Below are 25252 nucleotides of genomic sequence, written 5' to 3'. Positions count from 1 at the left end.
TTTCCATTTTCATCCATCGGACAACGTTCTAAATACATTGCAAGAACATCATCCATAAATTCTTGTAATTTAGAATCTGGAATTCGTTGCGAATGTGGCAAAATCGAGCTTATCATTCCTGAAAATCAATGAATACCACATTTATAACAATTATACTGTTCAATGAATGAGGGTCGATTCGAATTATAATCAGGTTTTCACCTTTAGCAGATTGAGGATCAGGGAAGACATAATCAGTCAAACTGACAGTACATCGCTTAACAGTAAACCCTAATGATTCAGCCATTCGTCGATATCCGGTAACTACATCAGGGAATCTCCATTCACTGAATTCTTCCCAACTCAGATTGTCCATCAACTCGGATGTAAATCATTTGAAATAAGACCCCCATTCTTTATAACCGAAACCAATTCTAAAAATCTCATCTGCTTCGAAACTCAGACTCACGAATCTTTAATTTCTTACCTGAAAGTAAGGAGACCACTTGGCCAAATCTTCCACTTCAATTAGACGTAGAAATGCCTCTCGGGGAAATGGAATTGTAATGATGACTTCACCATTAGGGGAAAGTAGAGATCTTAAATTTTCTAAATTCGAGTACTGATTCGGAGTCCAGTGTAGGACAAAAAATGATGTTATCAAATCAAACTTCTGCCGCCATTCCGGTCTGAATGAGTCGGGTTTGGTCACATCTGCGACTAGATATTCAATTTTAGGATTCGGATTTTTTGCCCGAGCGAATTCAACCATTGATTCATACTGAAATAATATTATAACATGTAGATTCAAAGACTTTTAACGTCTGTTTTATATTAATATCTCAATTTACAGCGACTCTGCAAATTTCAAATGCATTGTTACCTTATCAAAAGCAATAAGATTTTCAACATTGTTGATATGATTCAGTAATATATTAGTGACCTCTCCACTACCGCAGCCTATATCCAATACATTCCTGTAACTATTCTGCTGAAATTCTATCGATGATAAAGTATTTGAAGCAACAGTTTGTTGAAAATCGTTATTACTTGAGTAAAATTCAGCGTTTGGGTTCATTTTGACGGATAGTCATCTACTGGCTTACATATTACACAGTGCATAAGGTGACCTATTGACACAGATGTACTTTTTTCCGTTCGGTAGAGTAAACGGGGGCGGCCTGATTTAACAGGCACCGATTAGGAATTTCGCTGTCAGAAAACCAAGAAATGAAAGCTACCTTAAGATTTTACAATGACCTGTATTTCTTGATTTCAACAAATTGTCTCGGCTTGATCAAATTGCCACCAGTGAATATATACTCATAGTCGACAGTTTTCCGACACCGCAAACTGGTGTATAATTGCAACTATGTCCGATCCATGCGTCCAAATCTGTTAGTCCTCGTTTTATGCTATTTTATATCGAAACGTCGAATTACTGAATAAAAACTTAATTAGCAAAACTATCTGAAGATTCTATGTGAATAATCATAAATCTTAATTTTACTAGTAATTTTTGAATCCAGTAAATGTTATATATCCATAACACATAATCGTCGTTTCTGGCTCAATATTAGCATTTTTATCGATTGCGAACTATTCAACATGGCTGACCACAAACTCGATACGGTTTACAATCAGTGTTCCTCGAATTGAGTAATTACTCGTTAGTTATTATTTGAATGATGTATCTTTGAACCGGTGCTTGATCTGTTTAACGCTTATAATTTATGATGTTTTTGAGTATTCGTTGATGTTGTTTATTTCGTCTAAAACCGGTAAAAATAGGCCTAAAAATACTACTGATAAATTACAGCAAAACTCAAACTGGAAAAAAGTGACAGTTCAATACCATTTCTGTGGATTCACACATCTATATTCAATAGACTTTGATTCAGACATTAGCGTATTTGTGTCCTCTCTCTTGGCTCGATGCCTACATGTCACATGATGTATGAACGACTGCATAACCATCAAACAAAATAAATAGGCTATGATTTTTTAATCTTAAAAGCTGGCTACTAAAAAAAGTATATTCATTTTTGCCTCGGATTGACTTTTTAAGAAGCAGTGATTTATGCATCATTTATTGGTGTAGGGTGGGGCTGGGAATATGCAGGGTTCTGCTCAACTCTCCGGAACCCCTGCTGGTAGGAGGGGGTAAGGATGTAAGAGACATCCTCAGTCTCAGAGCTGCTGAGCATTTCATTAAGAACCTTGATAATAAAATTACCAGTCTGATTAGAATGTATTTTAATCGCAATTTCTAAGTAAGAAGCAGTTTGAAATTAATAATAATAATAATATGTGTCTTAGGCCTATATTGCGCTAAATCCAGCAAGGCTGCTCAGAGCGCTTTTACATTTTTCGGTATTATTACCACGACCAATTTTATACTCTAACATGTATCAGTCATCTCTCCCTGGGGAGAAGTAACACCGAGCTGCTAACAAGCGCTCGGGAGTCATCTATCAGGCCAGGTATCCATTTACTGGGAGGAGAGAGGCAATGAGGATAAGTGTCTTGCCCGAGGACACGTATCAGCATCGGCGAGCGCTAGGATTGTAGAGAGTCTAGATCACTGTCGATACAACCACTTCCGGGACCGGGTGGAGTCAGTTATACAATTATAAGCGTTATATGTGTAAGATTTGTGAGTAGGTCACACTGATTGAATGATTAAATTATTCTTGCGTTTCTTCTATTTCAGGATTGTTACGCGTTTTGTAGAACCGGATTTTATTACGTCGATAAAAATGAGAGAAATAATGATCGATTGACGGTAGTTTGATTGACAGTTGGTTGATTGACAGGTGCCCGCGAATACGTTAATTGCCTATCGGTATCGTACTACTGGATGGTGCCAGTCGACACTATGGCAGCGCTGGCCATATTTACATGTCGGCCGAACTCGCACCCGTTTAAAGAACGACATGTTTTATTGCACGAACCGGTTAAAGTGGGACGATCGGTCGCGAGAGCTCGACCCGCCGCTAATAACGCGATATTCGACTGTAAAGTCCTGTCGAGGAATCACGCGTTGATCTGGTATGAAAATGGGACGGTAAGTCTAGCGTTCTCCGCATCAAACTTGAAAATCATGAATCAGTGTCAGTAATTGTAGAGAGAATCCCACAATTATAACGAAAAAGTCCAAAAATGTAACTTTTAGATAGTAGTTTATTTCAATGTTTCAACTATATCCTAATAGTCATCTTCAGGAATAAGATTCATTATTCCTGAAGATGACTATTAGGATAAAGTCGAAACGTTGAAATAAACTACTATCTAAAAGTCTCGAAGTTTCTTTTTCGGACTTTTTATCATCATTGTGGGATTCTCTCTACAGGATTGTGCAAATTTAATAGAACGCAGGGATGAAAATCTTCCGACCATAGACGGATTTCCGACCTTTTCTAACATTTTCTTTATTCCTGAGAACAGTGTAAATCACCTCAATCGCTTTAATCACCTGAATCGCGGGCATCACATCGTAGCACTCCGTAGTTAGGAGTGCTCCTTAAGACGGTTTTCGGCAGTTGTTAGCACAACTGTGGAGTCAGAGAAACCAATATGGCGTCTCATTCAAAAAGCGGCTCTAATTCAGTCCCGAAACTATTAATATTTTGACCAAAAGGAAGTAGGTTTCTTGGCTAAAAGTTACTGATTTTTGTTTTCCCAAAAAATTCTTTTTTTTGAAAATATTTTCCGACTTTTTCAATATGGGCCGTTTTCATCGCTGATTCTTGCTGCTGCTGCTGCTGCTGCTGCTTCAACAATCAGTTTTATATCAATCTGTTTTTTTTTCTGTAATTTCCAGTTTTACCTTCAAGATACGAAGAGCAGCAATGGTACATTTATAAACAATCTCCGACTGAGTAAGGGATGTGAGGAGAGTACGCCTCGAGAAATCTATTCCGGAGATATTATACAATTCGGTGTCGATGTGATGGAAAACTCCAGACGAGGTAAGAATCACTTATATTTTTGTTTTTGATCATGAAATAGGGATTTTCCCTGTTATTTATTTGGCTGGTAAATTTCGTTTGATTTTTTGATTGAGTGTCCCATACAGACCCACCACACCTGCCGGGAGCGAAACGGGGTTTGATTTTGAAATCGGAAATCGAAGTACAAATATAGTTGTGTGATCGGCGGTCGAGTTAACAGAATTTTTTTTTTTGAAATCGAAGTACAGAATCACTTATATTAGTCTAGGGGTGAAATCAGAACGGTCCTGTACTGATTGTTCAAGGTAGATCACTTTAAATAGAGGAGAATGAATGTGGCCGTGTGCGAGCCACGATGCAGGTTGATTAGAGGCCTATAATATTGATGAAACACTAGGGTCCAGTTCCACAGTTCCGAGTTAAGATTTGACTCTGAGTTAACTCATTGAAAATGAACTAACTTTAACGCAGTTAACTCTTACTCACAACTGTGGAACTGGGTTTAGGAGTCCGTGATTTATTAAATCCCACAATACCGAGGAAAAGTCAAACCGAAAAGTTTCCTTGAACTGATATTGCAGACCTGACTGCAACTACTATTTGAGAGTAGTATCTACTCCTTTTAAGAACTTGACTAGCCTACTTCCAAAGATACCCTCAAAATCCGAATAATTTCTAGTCTATTTTCAATTTAACATATATTTCTAATGTCAAATTATTATCACCTTTCATAAGAACTACGACATTTAGAGATATCAGATTCAGTCTGGACTGATATTGTATTTGACATTTCGATTATATCCTAATAGTCATTATGACTATTAGTCGAAACGTGAAAAGTTCGGGAATACTTCTGTTTTGATTATTGCGGTTGAAGAAATGCGGTTTGAAATTAGTTTATTTATTGAGCTGTGTTAATGGCGGACATTTTTTTGCCACCTGATAAAACTTAGCCTTGAAAACATGTAATGCATAAATAGCGGCATTAACACAGATCTACCGGTAATACAGATGTTTATTGAGTTGATACAGTTAGCTAGGTCACGCAGAAATATACCTTCATGATATGGTCAGTTAGCAGGAATTTCTGTTCATTTTTAGCAGGAGTTGATTAAAAAGTTGTTGAAGTTTTTTTCATGTTTTCGCGTAGATGAAGCTCGTAAGGTTTATAATCTTATGATTATTAGATAAGAGTTAAAACCCTGACCTGGTCTAAAAACAATTCAGTAAATTATACATAGGCCTATAACATGGTTCCTCCAGCCCCTCAAATCCCTCAAAAACCCCTCGAATTCCAAAATCCATTTGTGAGGGTGCGAAATCCCTCAAATTCTGAGTTTTAACCCTTGACCCTCAAAATACCTACATAATAACTGTAATTTTGTAGGTATTGAATTGGTGCGTGCTAAGTTTCTAAGCCTACAATTTTAACTGCCGTTTTCTCCGTAAAGAAAAGGATATTGTGAAGCACCTTTTAGATATTTAAGTACTCGCAATTCGTTGCCTGAGTGTTGAAGTGTCGTTAAGTGGCAAATCAGATTTCAGTCAATTTACATACATTTAACTATAAAATGTATAGAATCTATTTTTTAAAAGTTCTAGTTTCGAGTATTGAAATTGATGGTTTTACATATTTATTATAACGTGGTTTACTGAACTGCGTGTATTGTGACTGTAGTGGGTAAATGGTTCATATATTACAAACCGTTGTTAAAGGTAGTCAGCACTCGGGAAAATGATTTTCTGCCAGTATAGACACGGTTCTGCTCGTGTTACTGTACCGAACAGGGACTGCGGTTGCTGAAAAGTTGGTTAAAGATATAAACCGGCGGATAAATACCGTAGTAACGATGGACTTTCAATTGTCACTATGTCAACTATCCACCGGTTAACTCTAAACAACTTTTTATCAACTGGCCTATGACCAAATACTTTATGATGATCATCCTTTTATTTATGAATTTATAGGATTTATGAATAATTTTTTATTAGATCGAAAGTTCAGACGTTGAGCGTGGGTTTTGATCGGTGGCGGTTTGATTCGTTAAATCTTTGAATAGTTCTCTTGTGTGAACGCGAAATATGTGAAAATCCTCCGATCGACTCAGATCATCTGCTGTTCCTCACCCCTGGGAATATCGTAATAACTCCTCGTACATCTTCATGTAGCTGTAAGTGGATGAAGCAGGGATACGCTGCAATCTTTCATCTTCATCTTCTTTTCTTATCCACCACCGCTCAGTACTCGACTATCGCAGAAACTGTATCTGATTTGTATCATTCGGGTTCAGCTTCGTTTTTGATTAAATAGTTAATCGTATTATATGAAATATTTTCATATTATAATCAGGAACCTCTATCTACACTGTCTGCTGTTTATTATCAGGTCAATTGCGTCAGACGATTATTTGATTTCCTTTTCCTGGTTTTATATGAACTGATTCATCCTCCCTCGTCCTCAGCTGTACTATTAGTCAATGGATAACGCAATCACACGAATCTGTGCCTGTTTAACCCTTTCAGTGCATAAATCAGTGATGGATTTCGCTAGTACACCGCACTGCGATGTATTGATGTAATTAGTAATTAGTAATTATATACGAACCTGTGCCTGTTTAACCCATTCAGTGCATAAATCAGTGATGGATTTCGCTAGTACACCGCACTGCGATGTATTGATGTAATTAGTAATTAGTAATTATCTCTCTTGAAAAATGGCAGCACCTGTCAAACATAGTGAAATACCGATACACCGCGCCGCGGTGTAGACGCACTATAGTGGTATTCTCGTTATTCAACACACTAGGGTGGAATTTTTTTAAAATTTTCAAATTATCTCTAGCACTATAGGGTACTAGTTAATGCTAGTCAGCGCTGAAAGGGTTAACCTCTCTGGACCAACTGTTCACACGCTGGTGCCAAATCGGTCGCCTTAGGACCAAAAAGTCCGACCAGTGCCAAATTTTAGCCTCGGTCAAATGATCCCATGTCAATGCTAACTAGTTCTGGGAGTGATTCACCTCAGCGTAGTTTTAGTAATGAGTGAATGATTTATCTGTGAACGCATTCTCTAATTAAGCGCAGGTCAAATTAGGCGTAGGTCTGATGCGGGCCAGTTTGACCCAGCGCATGCGAACATGGCTGTTACAATAAGATAAAATCCCACTATTTACAGATTAAAAGAATTAAAAATCAGAATTTATTTATTCAATCTAAAATATATAAAAGACACGACGTTTCGATCTCACCCTAGAAATCATCGTCAGGTGTGATCATCATCATCACCCTAGAGATCATCGTCACACCTGACAATGATCTCTAGGGTGAGATCGAAAGGTCGTGTATTCTATATATTTTAGATTGAATAAATAAATTCTGATTTTTAATTCTTTTAATCTGTAGATAGTGGGATTTTATCTTATTATCCGTTCACCACGTTTGAGTGTGGATATCGTTCTATAATATAGTTCTGTTATAACTGATTCATCATTGGGTTTCTAAAGAGGAAGTTCTGTGTTTTTCCAGTTTGAGTTGTTCATTCGCGCTGCATTCGTTAAACATTAGCTCAGTTGCCTGCGAGATATTCTCGATGTTAAAAATATCTGAATAGGGCTATAAAAATCGCTGTTGAATGTTTACTCACGGCAGCTCAAGCTCACCCGGTATCGGTACCATAGAGGTACAGGTGTTCACAGGTGATCAATGAATCACTGTTTTATCGTGTTATTTTATACTATAAGTTAAACCACTTTCGTAGCCACAGATCTCGATCAACTCTTAATCTCTCTCTCACTCTCTCTCTCACTCTCTCACTCGGTCAGATTCGCATTATCAGTAAGATGTAAGTTTTTCGTTAGTTGTTTCTCTGGTTTTTTTAATGGATCACCTGCTCAGATTAACACTTTCTGTTTATTAAGTATAAAAGAAAGTAACACGCTGTATGTAACGGACGAAGAACTGATGAAAACCTGGTCACAAATCATGTTTAATCTCCTCTTCACAGGATTTGAGTTTGAGGTTTTATCATTGATTATGATGGATGATTCGTACGATAATGAATGCAGGATTTGGGGGGGTTACTGGCTGTTGCTGGGATTTGGGTGGGTTACTGGCTGATGCTGGGATTTGGGCGGGTAACTGGCTGCTGTTGTAGCTGCAGGATTTGGGCCGGTTTCTGGCTGTTGCTGGGATTTGGGCGGGTTACTGGCTGATGCTGTTGTAGACGCAGGATTTGGGTGGGTTACTGGCTGATGCTGTTGTAGATGCAGGATTTGGGCGGGTTACTGGCTGATGCTGGGATTTGGGCGGGTTACTGGCTGATGCTGGGATTTGGGCAGTTACTGGCTGATGCTGGGATTTGGGCAGTTACTGGCTGCTGTTGTAGATGCAGGATTTGGGCAGTTACTGGCTGATGCTGGGATTTGGGCGGGTAACTGGCTGCTGTTGTAGACGCAGGATTTGGGCGTGTTACTGGCTGTTGCTGGGATTTGGGTGGGTTACTGGCTGATGCTGGGATTTGGGCGGGTAACTGGCTGATGCTGTTGTAGACGCAGGATTTGGGTGGGTTACTGGCTGCTGCTGGGATTTGGGTGGGTTACTGGCTGCTGCTGGGATTTGGGTGGGTTACTGGCTGCTGCTGGGATTTGGGTGGGTTACTGGCTGCTGCTGGGATTTGGGTGGGTTACTGGCTGCTGCTGGGATTTGGGTGGGTTACTGGCTGCTGCTGGGATTTGGGTGGGTTACTGGCTGCTGCTGGGATTTGGGCTGGTTACTGGCTGCTGCTGCTGCTGCTGCTGTAATTGATGGATATTTTAATAGTTGTTCAATTTTATATTTTCAGTAACTCATGGTTGTATAATAGCTTCGATAACATTGTTCCACCCTGATGGCAGAGAAGCTAAACCTAGGTAGATATTCTTATATTAACAATCATCCTACAGGTCGGGGAAAATCAGGGAATTTGAATATTTGGGGTCTGGTTGTTCTTGTTGGTAATGAGTGGTACAAGAACCACATGACTCTTATGGATGAATCAGGGGATTTTTGGTCGAGGGTCAGGGAATATTGTGGAAATATGTGGTAATTTAGGATTCCCTAAACTGAAGAATTACATAATTATTTCATGTAAGCAGTTAGAGCGGATTATAACGAAGAATATCTGTTGGTTTTAATTTCAGCTTTCAGAACGGGACATTTTCGGGCACGGGTCCAAGTATAGGGGCATATTCTCAGGAACTTTACCAGTTAGCTCAATATCTACAGGTGAGACTTCCATACGAATAACCGTAGCCTATAATCTGAAATTGCTGTAAACCGTATGATGATTAGTGGTGCTGTATTCACGCAGTCGTTACTGTACAACTCAAATATTCCCATTTCTCTTACGATGATAATATTACAAATATTGGAATCTTTGATTACATTGAACTTGAGATGATGTCTTGAGTTAGCGCAACGTTGCGGTATATTGAATTTAGATTTACTGCGCAATATTGCCGATAGTATTACATGAAATGAGATAATCATTGACATAGCTGCTACTAACATGATCCCAGCGACACCCCCGTAACCCTCTTATGTGTTGTATGTACACACATCTCTTCTGTTTCTCCATTCACCATGAATTTTTGAAAAAAATTTTTGTTTGCTTTGTGTATCTAAAAGATGCGACGATCAGTTTATTGATAGCTGTTACGTTTTGATTTTTAGGAGGCCCTACACAGGGAACAAATGTTAGAAAGTAAATTAGCAATGTTACAACGCCTTGTTCAAAATACTCAGGAAGCGTCGGAGACAGGTTGGCAGGTAATAGATTAAAAACAGCAATTATCATCTCAATCCAGTTCCACAGTTCTGGATCCCAGGATTGCATGAATTGATTTTGTCTGGGTACTAGTGCCACAAGTTCTGGACTCAGTTCCGCAGTTCTGGATCCAGTTCTGGACCTGGATTACATGAATTGATATAGTCTGGATACCAGTTCCACAGTTCTGGACTCAGTTCCACAGTTCTGGATCCAGTTCCACAGTTCTGAACTCGGTTCCACAGTTCTGGACCTAGATTGCATGAATTAAATTAGTCTGGATACTAGTGCTACAGTTCAGGACACGGTTCCACAGTTCTGTTCTGGATCCAGTTCCACAGTTCTGGAAGTGCCTTAGTTCGGTCAGGATTCCAGTTCATTCAGTCACCTCCCCCTATGATTATCGAAGCTATCATCTCTGTAATTGTAGGCTTTAATAGATGAAGATCGGCTCTTGTCACGGTTAGAGGTGTTAGAAAGTCAACTGCAAGTTTATGCAAAGGTAAGACATAAAAGCTGACGTACGTTCACACGTAATCGGATCTAAATATCTGTGAATATTCAAATACCGGTAACTGACGCTATTGTTGTTGTATAATACCGCGAATTCGTGCGTTTATTTTCAGAACCAAACCGAAGATAACTTACGACAAGAATTAGTAGCTTTACAAGATGATAAACATACGTACGAAACAACAGCCAAGGTAATTAAACTACAGTAAACTACCTACAAAACCTTCACACAGGGAGAGACTACTGCGTCCAGTTATACACATATCGGAGATAGAGACTTATACTGATCTAAGACTTGACTGCATCAGGGGCCAGTTGCACAGTTGAGACTTAAGTCCAAAATTGGTCTTAAATCTTAAGACTGGTCTTAAGTTGTTCGACTGGCTATAGAACTAAGTTGGTCTTAGACTAGTCTTAAGTATAAGCCATGACTGTGCAACCGGCCCCTGATCCCACAGTCACCTCTTATGAGCAGTCTATTGCTATCTTTGTTCTATAGGTTATCGAACTAGTTACAAAGACCAGTCTAATCTCATTTTGGTTCTATAGCCAATCTAACCACTTTAGAGCAGTCTAAGCTCATTTTGGTTCCATAGCCGATCTAACAAATTTAGACCAGTCTAAGGCTATCTTTGTTCTATAGCCAATCAAACAACTTCAGATACCGATAATAGGATTTCAGTTCAGTTTTGGGTTTGTCGTGACTGACTGTGCAAGTGGCCCGTGGGCACAGTTGCGACGTAAGATGCCCAACAATGTTTTCAATCAAGTCTTAAAGACAGGGCCTAAGTGGTTTGATGGACCTATGATGGTCTTAGAGACTTGGTTTCAAATCAACCTGGATTTCGAATAGTAAGTAAGCTACAGGCTGTACGTTTAGTGAAATGCAGGTTGTAGCTTCTTCATTCCTCACATTTAAAAATAGTCCTATATAAGATACGTAGGTAGGTAAGATCTCTGGGGTATAAAGGGTTATTGTATGATACACGTATTGCTGTACTGAGTATTCAGTTGAGTTAGTTACAGAATACTGTATTCAGTCGATGCACGATGCTTTACCGATATTCGTTGTCGTAATTACGATGAGAATTTCGAGGGGTTTGTCGATGATTTTTGAATTATGAAAAGTGAGGATTATACGACGTGGTCACTGGTAAAATCTCTTATTGTTTACAGTAGTTTTTCGTGATCGGTTTTTTTTTCTGATCGGTTAGTTCAGGTTGTTCTGTGTTGTAACTCGATTGCTGTTGACAGAAAATCATTTGGCGACTCATAAAAATCTAAAAATAAGTTGACATTTTGTAGAGCTGTACGAGTTTCCGTGAAGCTTGGCGCCGTGAAATCTGAAGCTCGCGAACGCCTTCAATGCGTTATCCATTCATTCTACTGTTTTACCAGTACATCAAAGTTTCTATCCCTAGTGAACTGAGATGGATCTAATGTTCAGATGTTTTTAAATCACTGTCCTGTATTCGCTTTGACAATCTGCGTATGGGTATATTTATTTTGTTATTGCGAGATGTAGTTCATGATTATCTTCTAATACAAACAGATATAACACTTTTAAACACTACCCAGCCCCTCAACCGACTTACTCTATAAGTCACCAATTATTTTAATTCGATATAGTAGACTACTATTTGAGAGCAGTTTCTACTGTTTTAAGAGCTCAACTACTCCCTAAAATAATCGTAATCATATGAATCTATTTTTTTATGCAGCGCTATAAAATAATCATAGCCTTCAATACTCTCAAAATAGAGAATAATTTCTAGTTCATTTTCAACTAAACTACTATTCCTGACATCGAATTGATATCATATTTTGTGAAAACAGCTACAATTAGAGATGTCAGGTGTAGCCTGGTCTGAATGATATCTGACTGATTGAATATCTACCTGAAGCAATATTTTGAATTCGCTGCTCTTTCAAAAGCTGCTCATTAGTTTTCACTCTATTTAACTTCGCGATGACTGATTTCATACAATGCAGTGTGTTAAAGCCGTCGACGGAAACAACGTTTCTCAAAGCGATCGCTGCTTTTTGATAATAATTCCCAGACACTTCAACGAAATCAATGTTGAATCACGCGTGTTCACAGCTTGTGTAAATCTCATCAAAGCGTCGCGCGATATATTTTCTCAAGTCAATTTAGACTGAATTATGGAATTCAAACATTTTCCATCGAAGAACGAATGATGTTTACGGTGAATGATTTTTTGAACATGATTTGATGCGTCTGTTTTTCAGGAGTCGTTACGGAAAGTATTACAAGAGAAGTTAGAAGCCGTACGGAAACTATCCGATCTTGAAGTAAATATATATTGAATTTTTTATCAGTTCTTTCGAAACAGAGGTGGCTCTGATAGCGATAAGATCCAATGCTGTGAAAAAAAGAGGCTGAAATGTTACCTTTTGAGTTTCAAAGTTGTGTCCGTAATTTTTACAGCAATCATTAAGCAATACCGAAGATGAATGTACTCATCTCAAAGAGATGTGCGAGTTGTCGCAAACGGAGCTTAAACAGTTGGCTGAAAAACATGAAGAATCCGTACAAGAGGTGGAAGAACTTCAGCAGAAATTGAACGTATGTTTTTAAGAAGAATGGGTTAAAGATAACAGGGATGTTGTCCTACTATGAATACTGAATGAAAGAAGGGCATTTTTTTCCTGCAAAAGTGGCACCAAAACCACAATATCCAATTTATTCTCCGTTCCTCTGAACTGACACACTGTCTTATAGCAGCTTTCTGGGGTGTAACATATACTTAAGATGCTGTGAATGGTGAAAAACAGCCATGGACAAAGATTTTGTGATCAATTAAAAATGGGTCCTAGTTTCTATCCCGTGCTAACTGCACTACCGTCTAGATCTGCCCCTGAACAGTGACTGTATCTGCCATAATTGATTTGTAGGAAGCTGAAAACAACCACAAAGATGAGTTGCAGAGAGTTGAGCGAGAAAAAGATGAGTTACAGGAGAAACTGAATGAGATGGTCAAACAGGAGGGAATCTTAATCGCTAAAGTTGAATCTCTACAAGCTGATAATGATTTCACGCGGGAACAATTAACAGCTCTGAAAGGTATGTTAATTACTGAAGCTCGTTAGGGGCTGTTCATCGAGTATGTACGCAAAATTGTGCTGAACTATGAAGGAATTCATACGAAAACTTGTAAATTTCTTTATCGTATTACGTACGTTTGAAATGCGAAATAAAATTACGTGAATTTTTTACAGATCGATTAGAATCGGTGAAAGATACGGATAACAGAATAATCAGCGAAACTGAATCGCAGGGTGTACAAGTAGATATGTTAATAGAAAACCTCGAATGTGAACTCAGTAACGATGATCTAGAAACTAAAGCGTTAAAATGTATGTGTATATATCATAAAAAAAGGGTCGTTCAGGGACGTGTGTAGCCAGGTTTAGCCACATGAGTATCAAAATCATGCAATGTCTCACTATGTTATTTTAATATCACAATATAAGTAAATATTCATGACTCAAACTTATCTAGGAAGTTTATGGATTTGAAATTAAGGTTTTTTAGAAATGATAACTTGCCAAAAAAAAGTGTAGGACCTACAGTGCTACTCACTGGCTGCGTCCCTGTCATTGAAAACAAGGAACGGTTTAGGAAATGTTTGATCAATTTTTTTTGACAGATAAATTAAAACAGTTACAAGAGGATATTGAGTCATATAGAGGTAACTTTTACCGGTATCTGTTTATTCAAAATCCAGTTCTACAATTGTGGTTAAGTTTGGCACTAATTGGTCGAAATTGGTTCAACTGTGGAACTGGGACTGTTGGGTGTTTCGTGTGAATTATGACTCAATCATCTCTGGCTTTATTTTTCAGCGCAAATCGTATCTTCAGAAAACAGACTGCGAGACAGTCGCGAAAAAGTGGACCATTTTCAGAGTAAGACATTCTTTAATGTTGACCAAGTTCCATTGCTCACCTTTCGAATTTGACTATATGGCTATAACTATTGAATATGAACTAATTTCAACTTTGGAGTCAAGTAAAACTGGCAACTGTTGATCTGGGTCCAAGGCCGGTTGCACTCTCATCGTTTGGACTTTGATTGTGGTTGGCAATGAAAAATGTTTCATTCGAGTTCTGAGAAATCGTTCTTTACATTTTACAGATGAATTGGAGCGGGCGCAGCAAGAGGCGTCGGTGCATATATCAAAGATAGCTTCGTTAGAAGGTATGATCACTGTTCAAACGAACACGGCTACAGTTCACTTCACGTTTTAGATACACCAAAGTTTTCACGGGCTACATTGGTTTAGCACTGAATAATCAGTAAAAATATCATCAATTGAAAGTCATCCCGTCATATGTCATTCAACATAGATTTTATCTTGCTTTTTCCCGATTATGAATTCAGTAATATTTTCAAATCATTCCCTCCTCCCTATTCCACCTCACACTAGTTTTCGTTTTTGTTCGGTATTCGCAAATTTTGGATTTAGAATAGTCGGAAATATAAGTTTCCTACCGATGTGGTAGAGGCTGATTCATGGTTTAGAATCCCGTGCTATTTAATGATAACATTTCAAAACATTGTCAAAATCATCAATGCGCGACGTTGCTTTGTTGCGCTAGAGAAAATATTTTTAAAGTTTTGTGAGCTTGGCAGTTTTCAGTTATTGTAGCCTCTGCAGCAGCAGCAGCAGCACATAAACCCATCCCTCTACTTCTCTTCACTATAGCATGCTTGCATGATCTATTTCCAAGAAACAATTGAATAATTATTGTTTATCAAAATCTAAATTCGATCAGTGAATGCAGTAGATTCTTCTCGAGTCGAGGTTCTTCTTGGACCATGAAAATTTATCCAACTTTAGAGTGATATCCGATTTGGACGATAAATGGTTCATAAAGAGTCAATATTTCAACAAACTTCCGAGTTAAATGGAAATCTTTTGAGTTAAACAGTTATCTCAATGGTTGAACAAATATCTCAGAGTTTAACGGTTATCTCTGAGTTAAACAGTTATCTTTTGAGTTAAACAGATATCTCGGGACTTAAACGGTTATCTCTGAGTTAAAACGGTTATTTCTGAGTTTAACAGTTATCTTTTGAGTTAAACAGATATCTCGGGACTTAAACGGTTATCTCTGAGTTAAAACGGTTATCTCTGAGTTAAACAGTTATCTTTTGAGTTAAACAGATATCTCGGGACTTAAACCATTATCTCTGAGTTAAAACGGTTATCTCTGAGTTAAGCAGTTATCTTTTGAGTTAAACAGATATCTCTGAGTTAAACAGATATTTCTTGAATTAAACAGATATCTCTGAGTTAAACAGTTATCTTTTGAGTTAAGCAGATATCTGAGTTAAACAGATATCTCTGAGTTAAACAGATATCTCTGAGTTAAAAGGCATTCTCCAAGTTGAGCGGAATCTATTGTAAAATGATTATTCAATTGTTATTTTTAAAGAACGGGCTTTAATCGTCCGACATTTGAATATTATTATTAATGTCATGCGTTTTCATTGTTATCCCAGAAAAATTAAAGCTGTCTGATTTACATATGAATCACATGATGGAGAACGCAGTCGCCGACCTGCGCAGTAAGTCATAGCTTTATAAATCAACTATACAATCATAATAATTTGTTTCCTACAAAGAAAATTGATGAGAATTGAAATAGTTTTGAACCGGATAATGGTCATTGCTGCACGGCTTGATTTTGTGGCAGGAACCTTGTATCCTGAGAGTGCTAGATTTTTTGTTGGGAGACCAAAAATTGAAATGAAACTATCCTGACAGGATATAAGAAATTTCTCATTTAAACAATGTTTGATTTACTTCTTTCATAATGTTTTCTTGCTCAGAAACTAAAAATCAAAGGTAAATTAGGATACAAAACTTTGATGTGGGATACTGACAATATTGTAGGATCTCGTATTCTGAGAAGTTACTCTCTAAAATTGAATAAGATGAGCCTTGTGTGGTTATGATTGTATCGGATATATTTCCCCCTAAAGCACTGCTATCGATATTATACTACTATACCGTGTATTTAGGCTTGGTTCACTATCTCGTGCTTCGCTTTAATTCAGATCACTAGCTCTCAACTAGCGACATACCGTGCTCTAGCGACGGCTTGTCGATTCATTCATTCTCTCATCGTCATGAAATAGTTTTATTTCCAACAGCACAACTATTTATTAGATGATAACTCCTCAATTCATTTCACTCCCTAAAATCCTCATCGAGTCAATAGTCTCTAACGAGATGAAACCCGTAGATTTTCATTTAATAAGTTTTATCTGGATCCCTTTTAGAAAATACACAGCACTAATAATATAACGGTTGATTCACTGTTACATTCAGTTATTTTAAGTTATAACTGGTATTTTTTCTCTCTGTTAATGTCGATGGTTCGTTGCCATTTGTCTCATGTTGTTTCTCTATTAATGTCTATGGTTCGTTACCGTGTTATTTTTATGTATAGTGCAACTGAGCGAATCGAAAAAACAAACCGACAAAACGAATGATCTCTCGAAGAAGTTAGGAGGTAAAGTGTTCTTATCTGTATTCGATGATTCTACATTGATGTAGTATGAAATTGAACTTCCACCATTGATTCTGGCTCTGCTAACATTGATTCAATGCACTATCTCATAGAATCAATGTTAGCAGATCCAGAATCAATGTTGGCAGATCATTATCAGCGAAGTATCTCCATGTTTGAATTCATGATCACCGATTGCGATGAAATAATGAATGTTATTCGTGCGTAGATCATATAGCAGAAATTGAGGAACAAGTTCAACAATATCACAAGGAGGAATCGCAACGTCAGTTGAGCGACGACAGCAACAGTAACACGTTAACGGCTACTGAAATAGAAAACCACTTACATTCAGACACCATTCCGAAATCATTACATTATCAGGAAATTGAAAAACTGAAAGGTACGACTGAGAGTGCACAGAATTTCAACTTAAAGCCGTTCTTTATAGTTCTACCATTTATGATAATATTGTATTTCCTAAATTGTAGATTTACTATGTGAATCTAGAGATGCTTATAAAGAGAATGAATGCGAGCTTTCATTGTGTAAAAGTAAGTCTCCTAGATCTTCCTACCTTTCCCTCTCTCCTTCTCTTCATGATTTCATTAAACTTGTTATGTATACTGGACTGTAGACAATATTTGTCAATGTTGTTGTTTGTCTTATTTCCTATAGAAATGCAACCGGATGGTACGAAGTTATCTCTCGCTTTGCATTATTATTGCTCATGTTCTTCAATCAATCCATCCAATCAATCGATTAGTTCAATCGATCTATTCAGTCAATCAATCTCTTCAATCAATCATTAAATCATTCAATCAATCAGCTTTTAAATGTTTTAATAGTTTGATAAATAATAGCACATGTAGTGCACACGTGCATGATTCAATGTTTTATACATGTGCTGCCCGTCTGGCCACGTCTTTGATACCTCTCAAATTCATCTTTCGATTAGTTCATAAATACATCATTGATTTTTAAACGAAATCCCACAATTAAAAACTTAACTATTGTAACAGCCATCTTCTCAGGTGCAATGAAACTGTTGAAACGTTTGTGCTCTCCATAAACTTTTGAATTTTTAGTCTTCGATTGTGGGATTTCGCTTCAAAATGTTTCTCATGGATAAGTTAGTCTGTTTCATCGAGGCATAATCATTGTATTCAATTCCAGCACAGATATCTCATCTATTTTAAGTAAAATCGCTATAAAACGCTTTTTCCATGTTTGATCTTCCGTTGGAGCACTTTTTTTTTCATCAAACTCTTCATTATTTATTAGGTTGTTTCGTGCATGTATTTATTTGTTATTGTTTAGATGAAGTTGATTTGGTCAACACTCAGATCAAGGCTGCGTCTAGTGAGATCGCCAGTTTTCAGTCTCAACTGGCCGATCTCGAGGAATTGGTTAACGAGAAAACGTTGTTAGTAGAAGAATTACAAGCGACCGATTGTGAAAAAACGTCCAAACTAGACGAATTACAAGGTAACAGTGGATCCGTAGTTGACGTTGAGGAACTTGATATTTTTGATATAAGAGTCTGACTCAAAGATTGAAAAATTGAGTCTGAAAAGTTTCCTTCAGCAGAGCTAGTGTAGTTTATTTTATGTTTCGACTATATTCTAATAGTTATCTTCCGAAAACATTGTTCAGTATCAATAACTAATTAGGATATAATTCAAATGTTGAATAAACTACCTGCCCAAAGAAACATTCCCAATTCCACCTTACAATTCTATTGTAGGATTTGAATTACTGTTACAACATCAGAATCGCGAGTGTTTTTCATCAATGGTTATTTTGATGTTTTTATTTTGCGCTGTACCGTCGCACAAGCCATGAGCCGCTTCTTTCATTGATTTGATATTCATTCAGTTCCCTTCATAATATCAACATTTCAATTATAAACACTCACCCCACTCATCAGTAGTTGCTTTCGTCAGGACTCGGTCCCACAGTCCTCAACAGTTCATATTCGTAATCGTACCACAAGGCCCTGTTTCGAATTTACATAAATTCGTCAGTTAAATTTGATCTTCATTTCAGAGCAACTATCAAAAGCGGACTCATCGGTAAAAGAGGTTAAACAGCAAATGTTGGTTTTAAGAGGTGAAGATTTTTCTCATAACTCTGACATTTTCATTAGTTGTTCGTCATTTCATTACAATATTACGAGCTATTTTTGGAATATGAAATATCATCATATAAAACATTCTAGCCAACTTAGATGTTATGTGTGCAGTTTATTTTGCTCTTCCACTTATACACAATGTTTGCATTATGCATTCATTAACTACTGCCGCATGTTTCATGTTTCACCCTCAACGCACGAAACGCCGACAATATTCTCGTTGTTACGTTTTGTACAGGACAATTGGCAGCGGAGAAAGAATCGCGTAACACGGAAATGAGAGAGAGAGAATCTTTACAGCGTACGTGAACACACTATAAAACAGTAGACTCCGCTCGCTTTCCGATTATCTTGTCTCTTAATGATATTGTCAGACCCTACTAAATTTGAACCTGAAGACATTGCTTGACTCTGCCATGGCATGAAACCCGGTTGCCCAAGTGTGTAGGTACTTGTGCAGGGTTTAGTGCCATTGCTGAGTCTTGCGATGTCATCAGGTTTTCAATCCCTGCTGAAGTAGGCCTTTGAATTTTCATGCCCCCAAGACGTCACCTTGTTTCAAAATCTTCTATTGCGATTTATGTATTGACTGATGAAAGAAGTATTAATAAGGATGATGCCTTTGTATTTTCATGCCCCCAAGACGTCACAATGTTTCAAAATCTTCTATTGCGATTTATGTATTGACTGATCAAAGAAGAAATAATTAGTTCCATAAAATCCGAGACAAGCGGAGTCTATTGTACATCATCTTTATTTGTATATTCACTAACCTTTCTGTCCTTATTGTGAAGTTGCTTGAATTTATTAATGCTTTGAACATCATTGAAATTCGTAATTCTGTATTTAATACATGTTTCTAGAATTTAGAGTTTATCTTCGTCGTTCGATTATTTTCAGATCAACTGTTAGAAGCTCAACAGCTCGCTAAACACAGTAAGAATGAAGCGGAACAGTGTAGAAGTGAGTACCAGCGCACACTGTATAGTTATGTAGTGCGTCAGCGTCGCGTGTTTTACTGAATTATGTCGTTGATCGTTACAGTGAAAATGAAAGAAATCCAGGACGAGCTAGAAACTGAAAGGCAGAGTAACGGAGATGTGACTCCAACCGAGGAACCACCACTCAATAAAGGTCAGATATCAGTTTTTAAAGGTCAGATATCAGCTCAGAAAACAGCATTCCGATTCCCAGCTCGTGAAACTAACGACCGTTTCATTGATTGTTTATATATTGTAGAATTTGCGGCGTTGAAAGAAGAATGTATGAATCTACGAGAGAGGATTCTGAATATCGAGGCTGATATGAGGTTGTGAGTAGTTGTCATGCATGTCGCTAGTGTAGTCTTATGTTTCTAATCGATACATCCTCGTACAGTTTCGTTCAATCGTTCGTGATATCCGTTTCTTGACACGCTCTACACACTGTGTGTAACTGGATGTGTTGATTAGAGTTTGTGTCAGAATTAGAAATTTCTCAGGGTGGCTACTGACCTGGGGCCAGTTGCATAGTCGTGACTTAAGTCCAAAAGTGGTCTTAATCTTAAGACTGGTCTTAAGTTGTTAGATTTGCTAAAGAACTATTTTGGTCTTAGACTGGTCTTAAGTCTAAGCCATGACTGTGGAACCGGCCCCTGGACACTCAGGGAATCAGAAAAATCTAGAAAACTCAGAGAATTTGGTTAATGTTATTGACCATGCGTTTCTTTATCAATACGTGATTGGATAAAAAATGAATGAATTGTAACATTTTAAACTAATTTACGGTAAAGCAATTTCTCTGATTTACTCTGGGAATTTTCTGTTATAACATGGAAAACTCAGGGAATTTGAAAATTGGCGGAAAGTGGCCACCGTTGTGTAGATTTGTATGTTTCGAAATTTGAGTTGTGTTTGTTGAGTTAAACCTAAACGTTTTTCATGAAGTACTTACCGATCCATCAGGCAATTCGGCTCGCATTACAGTCAACCCCTGATATACCTCACCCACATAAAAAGCTATGAAAAGTCATGGAAATTTGCTGAGATCGCTAGATCACGCGTATGACCAAACCGTTTCCTTCTTTGTCTTACGTATTTGACTGTGTTTATTGATTGGATTCTTAAAAGATTGAGTCAGGGAAAATAAAGTGCATGTCGAGGAATGGTCAGGGGAAAAGCAAGTCAGATAAAAGTTGCCCTCCTGGTTGTGCGTACTTTCATGAGACGGCCTATTGAAATAAACGAAGGACATTGATGATTTATTTCCCGACAAGTCGTCACAAGTTATCGAACTTTTGTCTTGCAGAACGAAGAAAGAGAATACTGTATTAACTGCTGACTACGGACGATTGCAAGAGTCTTACAACGATCTAGAACAATTAAAAGAGAGACTCGAAGATAAAGAGTTAACGTGGAAACTTAATTTAACCGATGCTCAGAAAGAAGCTGACCACACGAAAGACGAGGTAGATATAAATCCATTCGAAACCCGGATCCAGTTTGAACATTGTCGGCTGAATTAAACACTCACTGAAACGAGTTCATTTTCAATTAGTTCACTAATTGAGAGTCAAATAAACTGGCGACCGTGAAACCAAATCCCGATCGATCTGATTTATCGATTAACTCTTTTTTTCGTCTGGTAAATTTTAGCTCGAGAATTCCCACAAGGAAATCGTGAATTTGAAAGAGAAAGTAGCGGATTGTACGAGTCAAATATCAGAACTGAAGAATGAAATGGAATATATGTCAGATGAATATAGTGTTTTAGCTGATCGCAGTAAAACTGTAAGTATCAATTCATTCATTCATTCATTCATTCATTCATTCATTCATATTTCATTTCGTTCATTTTGATGTTTATATAGGGGCTTAATCTTATACATAATCAAGGGCATAATCAAGTCACATTCTTTCAGCCAGTGAATAATAGAAAATAAGACTTAGTCAATATACAAAATTGTCAAGTTGGATTCAGGAGCATGATGACTGAACACCTTGAATCTATACTGTGCAATCACATACAGCGATATTAACCTGAAATCTATCCAGAAAATAGACACCCTATTCAAACACAAAGTTTTCATTTAATCAATGATATAATTAGTGAAAAATTGATAAAAAATGAACTAATTTCCATATTTTGGGTCATTTATGTTAATTTAGGCACGAAAGAAATCCCTGGTAAAGATGTAAAATCTTTGAATAAAAGGTTTATACATTTGAGCAACGTTTTGGCATAAGACTATTAGCCATCATCAGGCGTACTGTAGGTGGCTATTACGTTGCACCAAATATATAAACCTTTTACTCAAACACTGATTTACTGTGGGATTCTTGTCATCTTCATCTTACACAGACGGATATTGTGTATTTCTTGACTTATATATATTTATCTATTTTCAGCTGTCGGCGTGTGCAATGATACCAATAATCATGTTAATATTAGCGATAATGTTGGCTTTGTATCCGACATTGGCGACGTTGACCGCTACGACTGTTCCTGAATGACATAAACAACAGTAAATAATAGGTGCTATATACGTACAATGTATCAATGTTTTGTGGATCAATGTCGATGATAAAAGGGACCGAATGTCTACACGATAAGGATAAACAGTCGCGCGAGAAATAAAGAGTCTCTCATTCACTCTCTCTCTCTCTTCTCGCTCTTGATTAGAGTCAATATGTGATAAACGGATCAAAATAAAAGGCGTCGCTTGATGAGAAATGGTGAACAGTCTCTTCTGAGGATTAATGGCAGCAGATGTCAGTCGGATATAAACCTCCGAACAGACAATAGACTGGCAATCATTCGAGTTCTGTATCGCGGTCAGTCAATATTTATAAGTGAGTTCAGAAAGTTAGTTCCCTTCTAACTGGCGATAATGATATGTTTCTAGCTAGGATTTGTATCTATAATAAGCCGCGATCACACGTGAGTTTTTGACCCGGGGCCAAATTAGGCCCTGAACGACTTTCCACACGGGTGCCAAATGGGCCCGTGCCTGTTTGGAATGACCAAAAATGTCAGACCAGGCCCGAGTCCAATTTTAGCACGGGTGAAATCATTGCGCATGAATTGCAACTGGTTCTAGAAGTGACTCGATACACTTTGTTTAGGCATTGTTTAGTATTGAGCGAGTGATCGCGGCTATAGTAACTCCCTCTCTGTCCTGTAATCAAAATCAAATCAAATATTTGTAAAAATTGATTATTATTATTATTATTATAATTATTAGTATTACTATTATCGACAGACTCGTAGATCGGTTGAAAGCGAAGGTGATGGCGAAATTCATGAATTTCATTTCAAAAAATCAAATGTCAAAAATCTTTTGTTATTTTGTTGGTTAAAATTTTTGTTTTTTTTTTTCTCGTTGATATAAACTTTTAGTAATTAGAAATTAGAGGAGATACTTATTAATGATAAATTTAGTTTCTAGGTTTTTACAGGTGAGCGGGTTATTAAAACCCTATTACCATCGCAGGTCTTTTAATGCGCCTTCCATTCGAGGAATGAAGCTTTCATTGATTCAGTTGATCACGGTCCCTACGACTCCTTGATTCCTTTTAAACAAAGAGAATGCTTTTAAAGGTGTTTGAAATCGTTTTATTCGAGTAAAATGCAATGAGGCAAACAATACCAATTGAGAGGAGTCTTCCGGATTATGAAAGTGATGCGGACGCTTCCTAGAAATTTGAAATTTGGTCCTTGAAAACTCCATCGAGGAATCTTGGATGTGTAGGGACCCTGTCGATACTCACTGACCGACCCGTGAATACACAGAATACAGCGGTAGGAAGGAGACAGTTTAAGATGTGGTTAATGAGGGTCGAAATAAGTTGCTTGTAATATTGTTGTCAGCTTGTGTTGAATTTTTCGTTATTTCTGTTTCGTCGCCGAGGGACGCCGAGTCCCGTTCAGCATTAGTTTCGAAGTGTACTCCCAGGTGGAGCTACTACGGATGTATAATTATCTTCTGTCCATTTTATGTATCGTGAAGTAAAAAAAAAAGACGTTATCGTAAGAGTTTTTAGTATTTATGTTGTTAGCTAAACTTTGCTACCTGCACAATTTTCTGTTACTTATTATATGTGAAACAAGCATAAAACACATTTTGTTGAATAAGAGTTTTTATTGAATACGTGTACATTATATATCAATTTCCAGCAGAATTCCTGAAACGAATCCATGACAAATCGGGTGCGGATCCAAGGACTAATTTTGAAGGCGTATTAGCAATAAAGGCGTCGCCTTCGATAATTTGTGGATGGGTTAAGATGCATATTGCAGCAGGGAACTTTACCATATCCTACCTACCATACAAGAGATGTTTATAAGATTCCACAAATAAGGCAGTAAAAAGTTGATAAAGAGTTCTTTCGATCAATGGCAATTGAACTGGTACTTTACAAGACCCCCTGGATCCACACCTGCAAATTACTCAAATTTGACCAATTTTTTGTGCCATCAGAACATTATCATTACGCTTTGCATAATTTGGGTTGTTATCGGGGGAAAAGAGAATGAAGTCGTCGGATCGGGATATTTGTAAAAAGTTGTGGATGATCGATAGGATTGAATATAATGAGTATGGTATTAATTTTGTTTGTAAAGTTGTTGTTGTCGTTGGTAAGTTATATATATTTCATTGTGCTGTGATTTTCTAGAGAACAAATTCTGTATAGATTCTTATTATATTCACTGTATAAATAGATATGATAAATGTATATATATTACATTATTATTATTATTATTATTATTATTATTCATTGTGTAAATAATACTTGCATTGATTATACCTGGTACATGTGTTAGATCGATCAATCCTGCATTCTCTCAATTCATCTTTAATTGTTTGAAAATTATCATGTCAAAGATATATTTGATAATTAAAACATCCACTGTGTCAGGCTGTCATGGGGCCCTACTTTCCCTTATTTTACCCTGGCAAAATTTCCAACTAATTCCTCATAATTTTTGGCGAAAAAAATGTTTTTTCCCTACTCATTTCCAAAATATGCCTATCCACATGCGTCAAAATGATGACGCAAATCTTCGGAAATTCTTGTAAATGTTTTAGATCTCCATATCCTCGATGTAAGTTTTCCTTCTGTCCTTCTTTGCTTATACCTGTCGAATTGCAACATGTTTTGATGGAGCTTTCCTGTACCAATGGAGCGGAGTATTTGTGAATATATTTTCCATATTCTACGCGATCAATCCTAAATCCAGTCATCTAAAATCCCATTCGAAACCTACTTTTTCTAAGGAACTTCTTGACAGCCTGCTGTGTATTAATTGTTGTGTGGAAAGAAACAAACATATCACTTGATGCTGATT

At 37.3% G+C, this 25252-nt stretch overlaps 1 protein-coding gene across 3 annotated transcripts; it reads left to right on the top strand.

Moving 5' to 3' along the window:
• Positions 1-1575: 1575 nt before the first annotated feature.
• Positions 1576-24624, top strand: LOC141901252 (uncharacterized). Of its 3 annotated transcripts, none has more exons than XM_074788371.1 (29): positions 1576-1638; positions 2693-3046; positions 3803-3950; positions 8773-8839; positions 9110-9194; positions 9642-9737; positions 10166-10237; positions 10362-10439; positions 12499-12561; positions 12698-12835; positions 13165-13333; positions 13489-13626; positions 13920-13961; positions 14116-14178; positions 14408-14470; positions 15779-15844; positions 16732-16794; positions 17021-17194; positions 17283-17345; positions 17470-17484; positions 18112-18279; positions 18841-18903; positions 19164-19226; positions 19826-19888; positions 19970-20059; positions 20165-20234; positions 21212-21371; positions 21559-21693; positions 22312-24624. In XM_074788371.1, exons 2-29 carry the CDS (start codon positions 2840-2842, stop codon positions 22414-22416), a joined length of 2727 nt encoding a protein of 908 aa, XP_074644472.1. In that variant the 5' UTR covers positions 1576-1638; positions 2693-2839; the 3' UTR covers positions 22417-24624. The 3 variants fall into 3 exon arrangements, with proteins under 3 accessions (XP_074644472.1, XP_074644471.1, XP_074644470.1); XM_074788370.1 differs by having other exon boundaries at positions 19970-20080; XM_074788369.1 differs by having other exon boundaries at positions 19970-20080; positions 20165-20237.
• Positions 24625-25252: the final 628 nt, after the last annotated feature.

Source organism: Tubulanus polymorphus, chromosome 3 (genome assembly GCF_964204645.1).
Source record: "Tubulanus polymorphus chromosome 3, tnTubPoly1.2, whole genome shotgun sequence".
Taxonomy (NCBI): Eukaryota; Metazoa; Nemertea; class Palaeonemertea; order Tubulaniformes; family Tubulanidae; genus Tubulanus; species Tubulanus polymorphus.
Note: the sequence above shows the minus strand (reverse complement) of the source record. Positions and strands in the feature narration are given on the sequence as shown.

What these genes read in the sequence shown, in the direction of transcription:
- LOC141901252 (XM_074788369.1), top strand. Translation starts at nt 2,840, where the DNA reads ATGGTGCCAGTCGACACTATGGCAGCGCTGGCCATATTTACATGTCGG. An exon ending in AGAGAGAGAATCTTTACAGC is followed by an intron (nt 19,227 to 19,825) that starts GTACGTGAACAC and finishes GATTATTTTCAG; the next exon opens with ATCAACTGTTAGAAGCTCAA. An exon ending in TCAGATATCAGTTTTTAAAG is followed by an intron (nt 20,081 to 20,164) that starts GTCAGATATCAG and finishes TATATATTGTAG; the next exon opens with AATTTGCGGCGTTGAAAGAA.